General features: G+C 45.9%; 1 protein-coding gene across 2 annotated transcripts in view; it reads right to left on the minus strand.

Moving 5' to 3' along the window:
- The window catches only part of LOC130250581 (C-type lectin domain family 4 member A-like), a 51,083-nt gene extending 48,647 nt beyond the window's left edge, over positions 1-2,436 (minus strand). For both annotated transcript variants that reach the window (XR_008840005.1, XM_056486386.1), the window contains exon 1: positions 1,728-2,436. Coding sequence is in view for 1 of the 2 variants with exons in the window: in XM_056486386.1 (XP_056342361.1) it covers positions 1,728-1,794 (67 nt within the window). In the remaining variant the exon portion in view is untranslated. The remainder of the gene's footprint in view (positions 1-1,727) is intronic.
- Positions 2,437-13,467: the final 11,031 nt, after the last annotated feature.

The raw sequence follows: 13,467 nt of genomic DNA on the forward strand, positions 1-13,467 counted from the left end.
TGGAAGCCTTCTGACTACTTCCCAAAGTCTTGGGAGAGACTTCTACAGCAGGGCAAAAGCCATCATCTTTCATTATCTGGACAGAAAATATGTGTGGACAGGCAAGGTCCAGGTTTCCCTGGTGAAATCATGTTTTTCTAGCCAGAGCTTTTTCCTTAGTGAAAACAAGCCCCCCTTGTGATCTGGAGTCCAACCACCTACTTCAGAAATAGCTGAAATAGCTCTAACCAGTCCAACCAATTTTTTTACATGCAGCACATCCAGAGATTGTTCAGCCTGTGCCCAGTCAGACCTGAGCACCCCACACTCACATCCAGGTGGCACAGGGAGCACTGCACGCTGTGCATGCAGCAGCACAGCTCAAGTGCAGTAATCTTGTGCACACTCGGTGGGTTGAGCTCCCTGCAAAATGCTTTCCACAGCTGGTTTGTGATCTGGAACGTGCCCAGCATGGTCACAACACAACAGACTTGACATCTTTGGAATAATCATTTGGAACACAACGGGGAACTTCCAGCACCCCCACCTCACCACAGTGGAAATGCTAACTACATCCAGAACCATCTAATGTTGGTGCACTGAAAACAATGAGCTTTCAAGTCAGACAGGACTACTTACACTCTTTATTTCTGTGACTCATGCCTCAGAGCAGGCAAGGAATAACCTGGAGCTGATGCCTGCTCTGTTTGGGATTGTTAAACTGAGATAAACTGTAAATAGGCAAGCTAATACCCTTAGGCAGAAGTAATAATTGATTTGATTTGTAAAAAATTATTATTCATTAGTTTATTCACACACACTTTTACTGCCCTGGAACTTCCTCTTGCATAGGGTCCTGTATGTCAGGCAGAAGCAATGAGCCTTATTTAGAACATCTCTATGACTTCCTACTTGTGGCATAATGACTACAGAGTACATACTGACCAGAATATGCCTAAAATATGCATGCAGTCTAGTGAAAGAACCATTTTACCACTGTAGGTTTTAATAGGAAAAAAGAATTGTTTGTTTGGTGTGTTAAATGTTTTCCAGGAGTGGAAGACATCAATAGCAGATTTGGATCGCCCTCCAGATCTTAAATAATTAATCTTCTGTATATTTTAGGATCTCACTTCTCCAAGGACCATTTCTCAATCAGCCATGGACGATGGGGTTATGTTTCTACAGCCAGTACCACTTCTCATGAAGCTGCAGAGTACTACTGACTGCTCTACTATAAGCAGGCATGTTGATTCTCCTACCCTCTCCAGAAGCAGCAATCTGTAGTCTCACTCAGAGGCAAGAGCAGCCAGGACTTGGGCTTATTTGCTGCTTTGGGAGCCCCTCCACCTTTGGGACAGATCACATTGTTTGTAACAAACCACAGTCTCTACTCTTGGTACTCAGCATGGTCCAAATATTACTCTTTCAGGGCTACATAACATGTAGAGTACTGAGGGAGCCCAAACAGATTCCTTAATGAATGCTCATTTGAAACCTATGGTTTGTGCTCCTGGTAGTCATTCTTGTTTATGTTGCAATTCCCATTCAACTTTCCTCTTGGAGACATTCCTCAGGATTCTTATTTCAAAACTCCTTCAGTCTCCTGAGCATTTAGCTCCTTTTTATCACCAATCCATCAAGATCAGGCAGGAACCAGAGTCACAGAAGGAAAAATCTCCATTCCCATTTCTTCAGCCCCACTCCCTCCAGCTGCCTTTCTCCCAAATAACCCATTCATTCCTTACCTTTGACCACTGGAGCCGGTGATTCATTTTTGAATTTCACCTCAGCATAGGTGATTTCTGATGCCATTGAATCACAGTGGGACCCTGTCCTTAGTTTTGTCACGTAAAAGGTGGTCCTTTTAGCTCCTTGTTTCCAGAGGGTGACACAGATAGGTTACTGAGCCTTCCCCTTCTGTTCATTCACCTTCTGCCCATCAAAGAAGGCTGTGCTGAACACTGGAAGCACTGGCAATAACCTGACAATTCCTGTGAGCTCAGAAGTGCTCCAAAGAAATCTTCAGTTTCTTAGCCCAGGAAATCAGCCCTGGCACCATGGAAGATTTTGAAACATAAATGAAAAATGAGAACCTAAAAACTGAAGAGGAAGTTGCACTCCTCCTTCCCCATATCAGATTCTCAGCTGATAGGCTTTCTTTACAAGACATTTATAGGGTTTTTTTTCCTTGTTCTAATTTCTTTCTCAACTATCTCCCCCTATTTTCATGCCTTTCTTTGTCTGTTAGTAATTCTACCATTGCTCTCACACTTGCAGCTATCACAGATCCTAGCCCAGTTTAACCTGCAGTCCAGCACAAAAAGCATTCTGCCCTACTTGTCCCTTGTGGTTAAGCTGCATTTGCTCCATCAAATGTTGCAGCTATGTCTCATTCTTCAAAGTCAGTCCCAGTTGGAAGCTAGCATTAGAACAAATCTCAGACTAGGAACTGTCCCTGTAGAATGTGAGACTGGGGACTTGCAGCCTTAGCAGAGCAATAAAAATAATCAGAAGGTTGATATATCCATGAAGAAACAGAAGGATCAGGCTGGGGTCAGAGAGAAGGACAATGAAAAGTGGAATTAAAAAAAAAAATATCTTGATGGTCTGAGAGATTATTGGGAACAGTACACAAAGAAACTTTTCTATTATAATCTGATTCCCAGCCTGTGGACGTCCAGAGCAGTGCTTGCTCCAGGCTCCATTTCAGAGGCAGAAAAGAGATGGTTTACATTTTTCTGCTACATCTCCAACACTGTCATTTATCTCCCAGTCTGATCACCGAGGGGGAGGACCACTACATTTCCTGTGTTTCTTTTGCTCCCTATCCTGTTTTTCAGGCTGTGTTCAGAAGGAGGCAAAGCATGGACTATTTCATTCCATAAATGCAAAGACAGAGACCAATGGGGATCAAAAGTTAACAACAAGTCAAAGAGCAGAAACTGCCATGAAAACTTGAGAAGAGATAAGCCAAGAGGCCAGGAGACAAGCTGGGATGACAGTGATCTGGGAACTAGAGAAATTATCTCAAAACCAAAGATTAAATCCTTGGAAGACAGATGCATGAAAATGCACAGTGGAGAAGAAAGTCACCATGAAAATAAACTCTGAGGGAAGTGGTTAAAATGCTGATTTGCAGGGACAATCTTGACCCCCATAAAACTCCATAAAACAGAAGACTTTTCCAGCAATGGGTCTCCGGGGAGGAACATTGTCTCCGGGCTAGATGTATGACTTTAAGAGGACTGAAGTAAATTGTGCAGATGTGCTCACAGCCACAGCACTGGGTTTAAGCAGACACAGATGGAAACCAGAGGAGGCTGAGGCAAAGAGAGGGAAATGGGGTAAAGATAAAGGTTAATCGGAGGTGTAAGGAGAGGTGAGGCTAGGAACTGGGGAAAAAAGCTCTGGAAGAGGGGAGAAGCATCTCAGGCCCAAAGAGGCTGGGAAGAGCACCATGGTTGTGTTCTCACCACAGGAGGCATTAAGGGACATTAACACAAGTGGCATCAGAGAAGGAGTTAGTTCAGCATGAGATACACATCTGCACTGTGAATGTGGAGAGGACCAGGACACCAGGAAAGAGAAAGGAGGACATTTGCAGCACTGCACTTCTCCAGTTCCCTGATACCACCACCAGTCTCTGCTGACAGCTGCTTTCTCACAGCTACCTGTGACACTTCCTCACATCTGCTTGTGTAATTGACTGTATTCTGTGGAATTAAGTCAAATCCCTACAAGCGTCAATACCACAGCAGTGAAAATAATCTTGTTGAGAGAGACTTCTTGCACAAGAATGTAGTGATAGGAAAAGGGGGAATGGCTTTAAACTGACAGAACGCATGTTTTGATTAAATATTAGGAAGGAATACATGACTGAGAGGTTAGGCACTGGAACCAGCAGCCCATAGGAGCTGTGGATGTCCGATCCCTGAAATATTCAAGATGTGGCTGGATTGGGATATGAGTGACCTGATCTAGTGGATGGAGTCCTTGCCCATGACCCAGCAGTCTTGAAACTAGACTACCCTTAAAAGTTCCTTCCAAACCAAACAACTTGAGGATTTGCAGATTAAACCCCTGCAGCTTAGAGTGTGCCTTGAGGTGACTTTATGATGCTTGTATCCCCAAGTCATATCTGTTTTGTTGCTGTTGAATATTGAGTACTTCAGCTTTAAGACTGGTTCCAGGAGTGAAGGAGGGAGAGAAGAGGTGCAGAGTTTGTTATCAGAGACTGCACTTGCTCTCCCACATCCTTAAAACAGACTGTGTTGTCTGCAGTGGACAGCAGGTGAGAGCTTTCTTTTTGCATTTGGTTAGTTTTTCAGGCGAGCTGAGGCAAAGGAATTCCCTGGACTGTGGGTTTTTTTCCCTTTTTCTTGGAACTGTTTGAACCTGCCCTGGACTGAATACCCAGAAGAGCACTGGGAGCTCACACCTGTGGCCCACCAGGTCAGGCCTGGGCCATGGCATTTCCCAGCATCGGAGGGATTGAGAACAGACTGAGTGAGCCGGGCTGAGACCCAGGGAAGAGACTCTTCTGAATTTGTCATCTCGTCAGAGGGTCGAGAGGTTTCGCTGTTTAGTATTGTTCATTTTTGTGCTGGGAATGGTTGGCCTGTTAAATAAACAGGTTTTTTCTACTTCGCTCCGAGGAAATGTTTTTCCCTGAACCAGTTGGGGGAAGGATTGCTTCAATCTGTTTCCTAGAGGGGACCCCATTCAGAGGTTTCCTCCCAAATTTGCCCTAAACCAGGACAGAGACAGAAAAAGAAAGAGATAGGCACAGACAGCAAAGAACATTTTTTCATTGGTCTGATATCATATTTTGTCTTGTCTAAGTTTTCAGAATTTGTTCAGCAAAAGCAGGACAGCTAGAGGATATTCTGTGTGTGACTCAACAAAAAGAAAACACCTCTGCTAAGGGAGACCAAGGACACTGATTCTCTGGATATGTGTCTTTCATTCCTGTGTCTTCTTCCTGGAGAACTCCATCTCTTTTCAGCCAGAGGCTTCCGGGCCCTCTCAGAGAGAAAAGGACAGAAGAACACAGGACGTGCTCTGAGGTGCTTGAGCCTTCATGTGTTCCCTGAGCCACCCCATGCACTGAGCACCACATGGGGATGCTTGATGAAGCTCATTTCACTTCCACACACACATGGTCCCCTTACACACAATGAAGTTCTATCAGAATTCCCCACCCATCCCAGCACAGCCAGTGCTGTTCCCAGCTCGCTGCTCAGCTCCCAGCTTTGCTCAGGACAGGGGTAATTCCATCATACAACTACTGCTGCACCTTCACAAATTCAATAATGCTCGTTATCTGATCTGACATCATTCCAGTTGTTGAGAGTTTTTTCAGGACAATGGATTACAGTGCAGTTCTCATCAAGGTCATTATTTGGTTCTTCTTTTCACCAGAACCTAGGAGAGAGACAGGTTTGTTACTCCCTGTGTCCACGTAAAGCATGACTGGGAAAGGCCACAGTGGGATGCAAGACTTGAAATTCACAGTGCTAATTTCCCATTGCAGAAAGAACCAGTGCCCTGGCTCCCACTCCATATCCCACTGGCAACAGTGTCATATGCCTCCTTCCTACAGCCTTCCAGCACAACAGGGCCCTGTTCCATCCTGCTGGGGGGAACTGATCACCACCACTCATCCCATGCACCTCACACCCAGCAGAGGCCCCTGTCAGCCTCCAGGGCAAGACACAGCAAGGACAGTCCTGGTGCTCTCTCCCTGTGCCCCATCTCTTTCCCTGCATTTCAGCACAGGCCATTTTGTGCATCCACATGCAGTGAATGGAGGTCAGGCTGGGCTGGTCATCAGGGTTCTGAAGGGTTCTTGCTTCCAGCAAGGTGAAGTGTATTCTATGCCTCCAGCACTGACTTTCATGTCATAGGTAGTTAATTCATAACTAATATCCAGCACAGATGGGCCATGAAAACCTGGTGTTCCTACACAGCCCTGTCCTGCTGTATCTTTGATCTCTCACAGGGAAGTGTGGAGACAACCCCCTTACATGCGAAAGCAGATCCCCTCACATCTGTCCTACTTTCTTTCCTGACCAGGAGTCACCCCAAACACTCTTCATCCAGAGAAACTCACGCTGCTGTCACATTATATGGAGTCTTGTCCACCCACTGCCACTTGCCCACTTTGGCCTCAAACAGACAAATGTAGATACTCCCTCCTTTTGGATGTTGTTTCATCTGCTTGGAGAGGAATTCCTGGCAATCAGAGAGAGTGCAATGTCCATGAGGTGCAGGAATGAGCACAGGGAGGCATCAGGAGTCCATGTAAGGTGGGGCTGGTGGCATAGGGGAGCTGGTGCTGCAGAGGTGCAGACAGGACATTCCCCCTCCCCTGCAGGACAAGGAGGGGCTCTGAGTCCCCTCCAGGGCCCAGCACTGTGTCTCTGCCTGCTGGCTCCCTCTCTCAGCCCTGTGCACCCACCTGCTCTGCCTTGCTGTTGATCACCACCAGCTGGGAGCCCATCCCAGTGCAGTTCTGCTCACTCTCAGCCCAGTTCATCAGATCATCACAGTCTCAAACTGTGCCAGGTGAGATACAGGTTGGATATTAGGAAGAAGTTTTCACAGAAAGAGTAATGAAATACTGAATGGTCTGCCCAGGGAGGTGGTGGAGTCTTCATCCCTGGAAGTGTTTAAAAAACATCTGGATGTGGCTCTCAGTGCCATGGTCTAAGTTTTAGGACAAATGTTGGATTCGAAGATCTTGAAGGTCTCTTACAACGCAGTCATACTGTGAGTTCTGTGAATTCTGTGAATCAAGGGACAGGAAATAGCAGCTTCTTTGAAACTTTCTCCAGCCCTCTGGGCAGCACATCCAGCCTCGGTCTGTGCAGGGAGAGGACAGAGACATGAAGGCTACGAACAATAGATGATGGTTGCAACGATCCCAGTTTTTTAGGGACAGTGCTCATGTTTTCCTTGGTGAGTTTTCCTGACAGAAAGGGCTTGAAAAAACAGGGATAGTATAGACATTTCTTCCCATTGCTTTGGAGTATGACCAGTGAGCTTTGTGTAACAAGAGCCATGGTAATCCTTTTAAGGGGGCCTCATGTCATGAGAAATTCTTTTGTTGGTGTAGTTTGACTTGTCCTGGCACAGCCTCCTTCAGGCCTTTAGCCCCAAGGAAGAGGGGACATTGTGAGCACTGACCTGTGCCTTGTGGCAATCCTGAGTCACACTTCCACTCCAAGAACTGCTGCTGCAGGGCTCTGGGCTGGTCACTGCTGTGCCAGAAGAGAAAAACTGCAAAGGGAGAGGAAAGGCAGCAGGATTACCCCTTCCTGCCAGCTCCTCACACAGCATCTCTGGCCCCTTGACTCTCCTGCCACCATTTCCCCACCAAGCATTCTCCCAAATGTCACCTCTCTTGGCCCAAAGCAGTGGCACAGCTGCCATCCCAGACAGAAAGAGACCCTCTTCCAAGTCAGACAGCAGAAGGATGCCTGGAATCACATCCCACTGAGGACATGACACACACATGGCAGGATTGATCCCACCCATCCACAGCTTCTGATGTCTAGAGGATCTGGAACAGATGCTACACAGTGTTAAGGGGAGGAAAATGGGTATTTATTGAGAAGCCTTCAAAGGCCACACTGTGGCAGTACCAGTGCCACTGTCATGGCCCCTGCCTGGATAACTCCAAGATGGAAGCAAAAGACGGCTTGGTCACAAGATCTCACATCTTTATAGATTTCAGTCCATTTGCATACAGGAGTCAACTGTCCAATTAATAGTCTCAAATTGTGAAGTTTCATCATCCTTGCTTGCTGGCTGGCCTGCCCTCCTCTTTTCATGTTGCTTATGCTTAGGGCCTGAAGTTTGAAAGAAACTACCATTGAGTCTCTACCTGGAATTGGACGATTTTGTCTTCATCACGCAAGCACAAAGGAAAAGCACACCCAAGCAGAACATAAAAAATTAGAACTTAAGGCATCAATTTCTCCCCTTTAGAGGCTCAACAAGGCCTCTCCCTTTTTGAGTCTCTATTCTAAATTTTACTGACAACAAGTATTTAATGACAGATAAGTGTCTAATAATAATAAATATCTAACATTAGATAAATATCTAATAGTAAATACATTCTTAATAATAAACATAAACCTAATAACAATAAACATCTAATAGGTATAATATCTTACACAATCAAATATTTTGTAAAGAATAGTAATTAAACACACAGGAGGAACCACTTAACATATATTATCATTTGCATAAAGCCATTAAATAATGACACTGAAAATCATGTTTCCTCTTCATCTGGGTTGCATGTGAACTTTTGCTTCTTTACCATGAGGGCAATCAAACAATGAAACAGGTTTGCCTGGAGAGGCTGTGTAGTCTCCATCTGTGGAGATGGTCAAAGCCCAGCTGAATGCAGTCCTGGGCAATCTGCCCTAGCTGACCCTGCTTGAGCAGGTGGGTTCAGACCAAATTATTCCTCTCAAGAGGTCCCTTCCAACCCCAACCACTCTGTGGCCCATGCCATCCGTAGGCTGCCCGGCCTGCCCTCCCCTCCTGGATGGCCCTCTGGTAACAGACAAGGCCATCCCTCTCATCAAGGTCTGGCATGGCATGTGCCCCACCGCCCAACGCCTACTGGGTTGCGGCCAACAGTGGAGCCAAAACATCCTCTTGGTGGCAAACACAGAGGCCAACCCAGTCTTGCCCTTGACTACCTCATGAGGGTCTTGGCCAGCCCTGCTCCCTCCACCTGGTTATCAAACCAGAATTTCACCAGTCTCATCCGATAACAAGTAGCTACATGGCAAAGCACACAGAAATTTGTATTAGCAGTATAACTACAATGGGGTGCAGCAGCACACTGAAAATGCCAGTGGCCGTGGGGGACTAGCCAAAAAAAAACTTCCCACCAGTGGTTTTCTCCCGCACTCTTAATTTGTTCCATTACCTGTTTTATAATTTTACCATCATAGTGAACAGTTATTGGGACCTTTTTAGCTTCAGCCTTGGCATTTTCTAGTAGCTGATGCAAATTTGCATGCTCTAACATTTTTTTTACAAGTGATAAATCCATAACGATGGGGGTTGGGGTTATACTACAATACAAGATATAGTTTCTGATTAGCAACTGGCTAGTAAACACAGGTGGTTTATACACAAAATCACAACATCTACTTGTAGCACCATTGCAAACACACATATTTGAGCTGCTAAACACAATTTTCCTAGCGAGTCCCTTCCCAGCAAGGGTTTTGGAGAGTTAAGCATGTAAAGGAATTGATAGGTTACCCAATGCTTCCGCAATTTGAATTTTAAAGGTTGAAAGAAAGGCCAGGTTTCACTTACCCCAGTCACCCCAACAATATGTACAGTGTCATGACTCAGTTTCTCTTCTAAGGTATTTAACACAGAATATGCCGCTCCTGTATCTACCAAAATCTCAATGTCATCTTTCCCCAGCTTAGTTATAAGCAAGGGCTCTGTGGGGGAATAGCCCTCAGCTGCCATCACTCAGAGCCCAAGCCACTTGGAGTTTGTATTATTGGGAGCTGGGAAACTGAGGATTTTTCCTTTAACACTGGGCAGTCCTTTTTCCAAGGTTCCCACTTTTTACAGTATGCACACTGGTCCTTCTCTGTAGGGGAAGCTTTGTTGGGTGACTTTTCCTGAGTTGCCTTCTTACTAGGTTGGGGTTTAACCCTTTCAGTTGGACCCCATCTCCAAACACCTTCCAGGCAGCTCCTAGCAGTTTCTCCGTATCTCAGACTCCCTCAATCTTTTGCAACTTTCTTCTTATTTGTCATTTGAAGCCTGACCCATAAACAACAAAACCTAGATGTGCTTTACCACCAGCTGATTCAGGGTCTAGATCCATATATTTGATAGCAGCTTCTCTTAACCTGTTTAAAAAATCAATTCATCATAAAAAAACAATTTCATCATAATTTTGTCTCACTTCATAAAGCTTTGACCAATTTATAGCTTTAAGTACACTATGTTTTAACCCATATACCACAAGACTTTGATACCGTTTTAGCCTTGCCATACGTTCTGGTATATTTGGATCCCACCCAGGATTCTCAAGGGGGAATATCTGAGTGACAGTACCTTGAAGTAATCCACTGGCTATGCTCCCCTCCACTGATGTTGAGATGGCTTTATTGACCATTTGTCTCTCAGTGGGATCGAGTAATGTATCTAACATGGAGTTCAAATCTGCCCAGTCAGGGTTCTGTGAATAGCGTGTTCTACTAAGTTTGCCAATTTTTTCTGGGTTCTCTTTATATTTCCCCAGGGTAGTTTTCCTCTGCTCTAGCTCTATAAGGGAGAATGGAACTTTCACAAGTATCAGCCCCTGATTACCAATTGATTGTTGTAAGGGGGCTTGAAAAATTGGTTCTCTTCCTCTCTCTCCTTTTTAATCTAGTATGGTGGACAATTGGGCTACGTTCCCTGAGGGCCTTTCTTGCTATCCTTCCCCTTTTTTGCTTGTTAAAGCAGCAATAATTTCATCCATTTCATCATCCTCTTCTTCCTCCTCAGAGCCATTTCAGTAAGAGCTGTCTGACTCTGTTGTAGCAAAGAGTCCACCTGGGTTAGCCCCCATCCTAGAAAGCATCATGCAAGACCTATTGCGACATTGTTCCCGGGCTGTGTGTCTCTGATCTTTGATGGTGTCACCTCCCGAGGCAGCTCCCCGGCCTTCGGGGTTGCCGTGGTGTCTCACAGGCCTGAGAACGGAGGAGGCGTCACTCCCGCTACGGGGCATTCCCTCTCCGCCTTCTTTGTAAAAGGCCCTGCCCGCTGGCCCCTCTCTCGGTAGAAGGCTTTGGCCTGTGGCCCTTCCTCTCGGGGCGGTGCCGGGGGCTGCACACACTGGCTGTGTCCTCCCCCTTCCCGACCCCTCGGGATGGTGCTGGAGGCGGCGGCGGGGGCAGTGTCCATTGCTGCCAAGGCCGGCCTTTCTCCTCCTTCACTGACCGTGGGCCTGCCGGAGCTGTGCCCCCCTTGCCCCCTTTGCGTGGGTGCTGGAGGAGGGGCTGTGCTCTGGCCCAAGCCCCTGCCCTGGCCTGAGCCCACGCCCAGCACAGCTGGGACCGATCCTGTTCTCATGGCAGGCGCAACCAGGTCCGTCTCTTCCTCCTCTGGATTTTTAGATATGCTACTGAAAGCTGGCTCTTTCTTTTTACCATTTAAGCCTAATATGTATTCTTTCTTCTTATCTAGGTTCTGCTCACATGCTAATACCATAAAAAGCTGAGCATACTCTAGCTCTTAAAAAAATTGCATATATTCGAGATATTGAACTTGATATTAGTTTTCGGTCTAAACTCCCAAATTTAGGCCATGTTTCTCCCTTATCTAGTTCATACCTTGGCCACATTTTCTCTGACAGTCTAATAAGTTTAGATTTAAAAAGTGTAGACTCTTCCCTGATCAAATTCACTCGTTTTTTCAATATTAACCCCAAAGGGCTATCTCTTGGAATACTGTAATTATCACATTTAGAAGAGAATACACAACCCATTCTGACACCCATAAATAAAGAGCAAAAAGCACAAAGAGCTGAGATTAGATCTCACAATCCTCAGAGCCACAGCACAGAAGCTAATCAGCTGTACCACCTCTTGGCTTCAGGCTACCAGCACTATGATTTAACCTACTCTTTAAGAAGGGGTTCCTTCTTACCCACGGATAAAAAGCAAAACAATTCTACTTTGAATGCTAAGGTTCCCCAAAACAAATTTACAGTTTACGAAATTGCAATTTACAAATGCTCGTAGCACCTAACCCAGACGCTGAACAAACAGAATAGCCTTTTATTCTGTCACTCAGTGCCCCTGTTCCCAGGATTCTTGGCTCTGATACCTGGACCTCTGCTGGGCCTTCCTGAGGCTGCTGGCAGGGCTTCAGTCCAGGAGTTTTCTAGATGCCTCACCTATCCTGGCAGAGTCGCCAGTTCTGATGTCTAGAGGAGCTGGAACAGAAGCTACACAGCTTTAAGGGGAATACAATGGGCATTTATTCAAAGTCCTTCAAAGGCCACACTGTGGCAGTACCAGTGCCACAGTCGTGGCCCCTGCCTGAATGGCTCAGTGATGGAAGAAAAAGATGGTGTGGTCATGAGATTTCATCATCTTTATAGATTTCAGTCCATTTGCATACAAGAGACAACTGTCCAATTAATAGTCTCAAATTGTGAAGTTTCATCCTCCTTGCTTTCTGGCTGGCCTGCCCTTCTCTTTTCACATTGTTTATGAACAGGGCTTGAAGTTTGAAGAAATTGTCATTGAGTCCCTAGCTGGAATTGGACTATATTATCTTCATCTCCCAAGCACAAAGGAAAAGCACACCCAAGCAGAACAGAAAAACTTAGCATTTAAGGCATCAAAATAAAGGAAAGCAAATGAAGGAGAGCATCACTGCAGCTCACACAACCTCCCTTTGCACAGCCTCAGACAGTTTCACAGCTCATGCATGGCCTTCCCTCTCTGCTGCCTGCTTTTTCCTGCTGAGGTTCCAAAATATGTGAAAATAAATACATGGGCAGGCATATTTGGCATTTGCTAGCCAAGGGCTAAACCTAGAGAGCACAGCCTGCAAAAGGGAATCCAAAATGACAGGAAAGCCCATCTCTAACTCAGTCTGGGCAGTGCCCATATGCACCCTGAGCCCAGAAATACAGAGCACAGTGAGGAATACATGACTGTGAGGTGATGAGGAACTGGGACCAGCTGCCCATAGGAGCTGTGGATGTCCCATCCCTGAAATAGTACAAGATGCTGGCTGGACAGGGATATGAGTGATATGAGTGATCTAGTGGAAGGAGTCCTTGCCCAAGACCTAGGGGCTTGAAACAAGATTATCCTTACATGTCCCCTCCAACCCAACCCATTCCATGGTTTGCGGATTATACACCTGCAGGATAGAAATGGAAAAGGAAAGAGATATATGCACAGAGAGTACAGAGCCTTTTTCATTGGCCTCATATTGTATTTTGTCTTGTCTAAATTTTTAGAATTTGTTCAGCAAAACCAGGAGAGCTAGAGGACATTCTGTGTATGACTCAACAGAAAGCAAACACCTCTGCTCAAGGAGACAAAGGACATTGATTCTCTGGAGATCTGTCTTCCATTCCTGTGTCTTCCTCCTGGAGAACTCCATCTCTTTTCAGCCAGAGGCTGCTGGACCCTCTCAGAGAGAAGAGGACACAAGAACACAGTACCTGCTTGAATGAGCCTGAGCATTCCTATGTTCTCTGAGCAGCCACGTGCACTGGGGATGCTGGACAAAGCACATTTCACTTCCACACACACATGGTCCCCTCCCACACAGTGAAGATGTGTCAGGGCTCCCCACCACTCCCAGCACAGCAAGGACTGTTCCCAGCTCACTGCTCAGCTCCCAGCTCTGCTCAGGACAGGGGTATTTCCATCACACAGTTACTGCTGCAGCTTCACATATTCGATAATAGTTCCAAAC

Source organism: Oenanthe melanoleuca, chromosome 1 (genome assembly GCF_029582105.1).
Source record: "Oenanthe melanoleuca isolate GR-GAL-2019-014 chromosome 1, OMel1.0, whole genome shotgun sequence".
NCBI lineage: Eukaryota > Metazoa > Chordata > Aves > Passeriformes > Muscicapidae > Oenanthe > Oenanthe melanoleuca.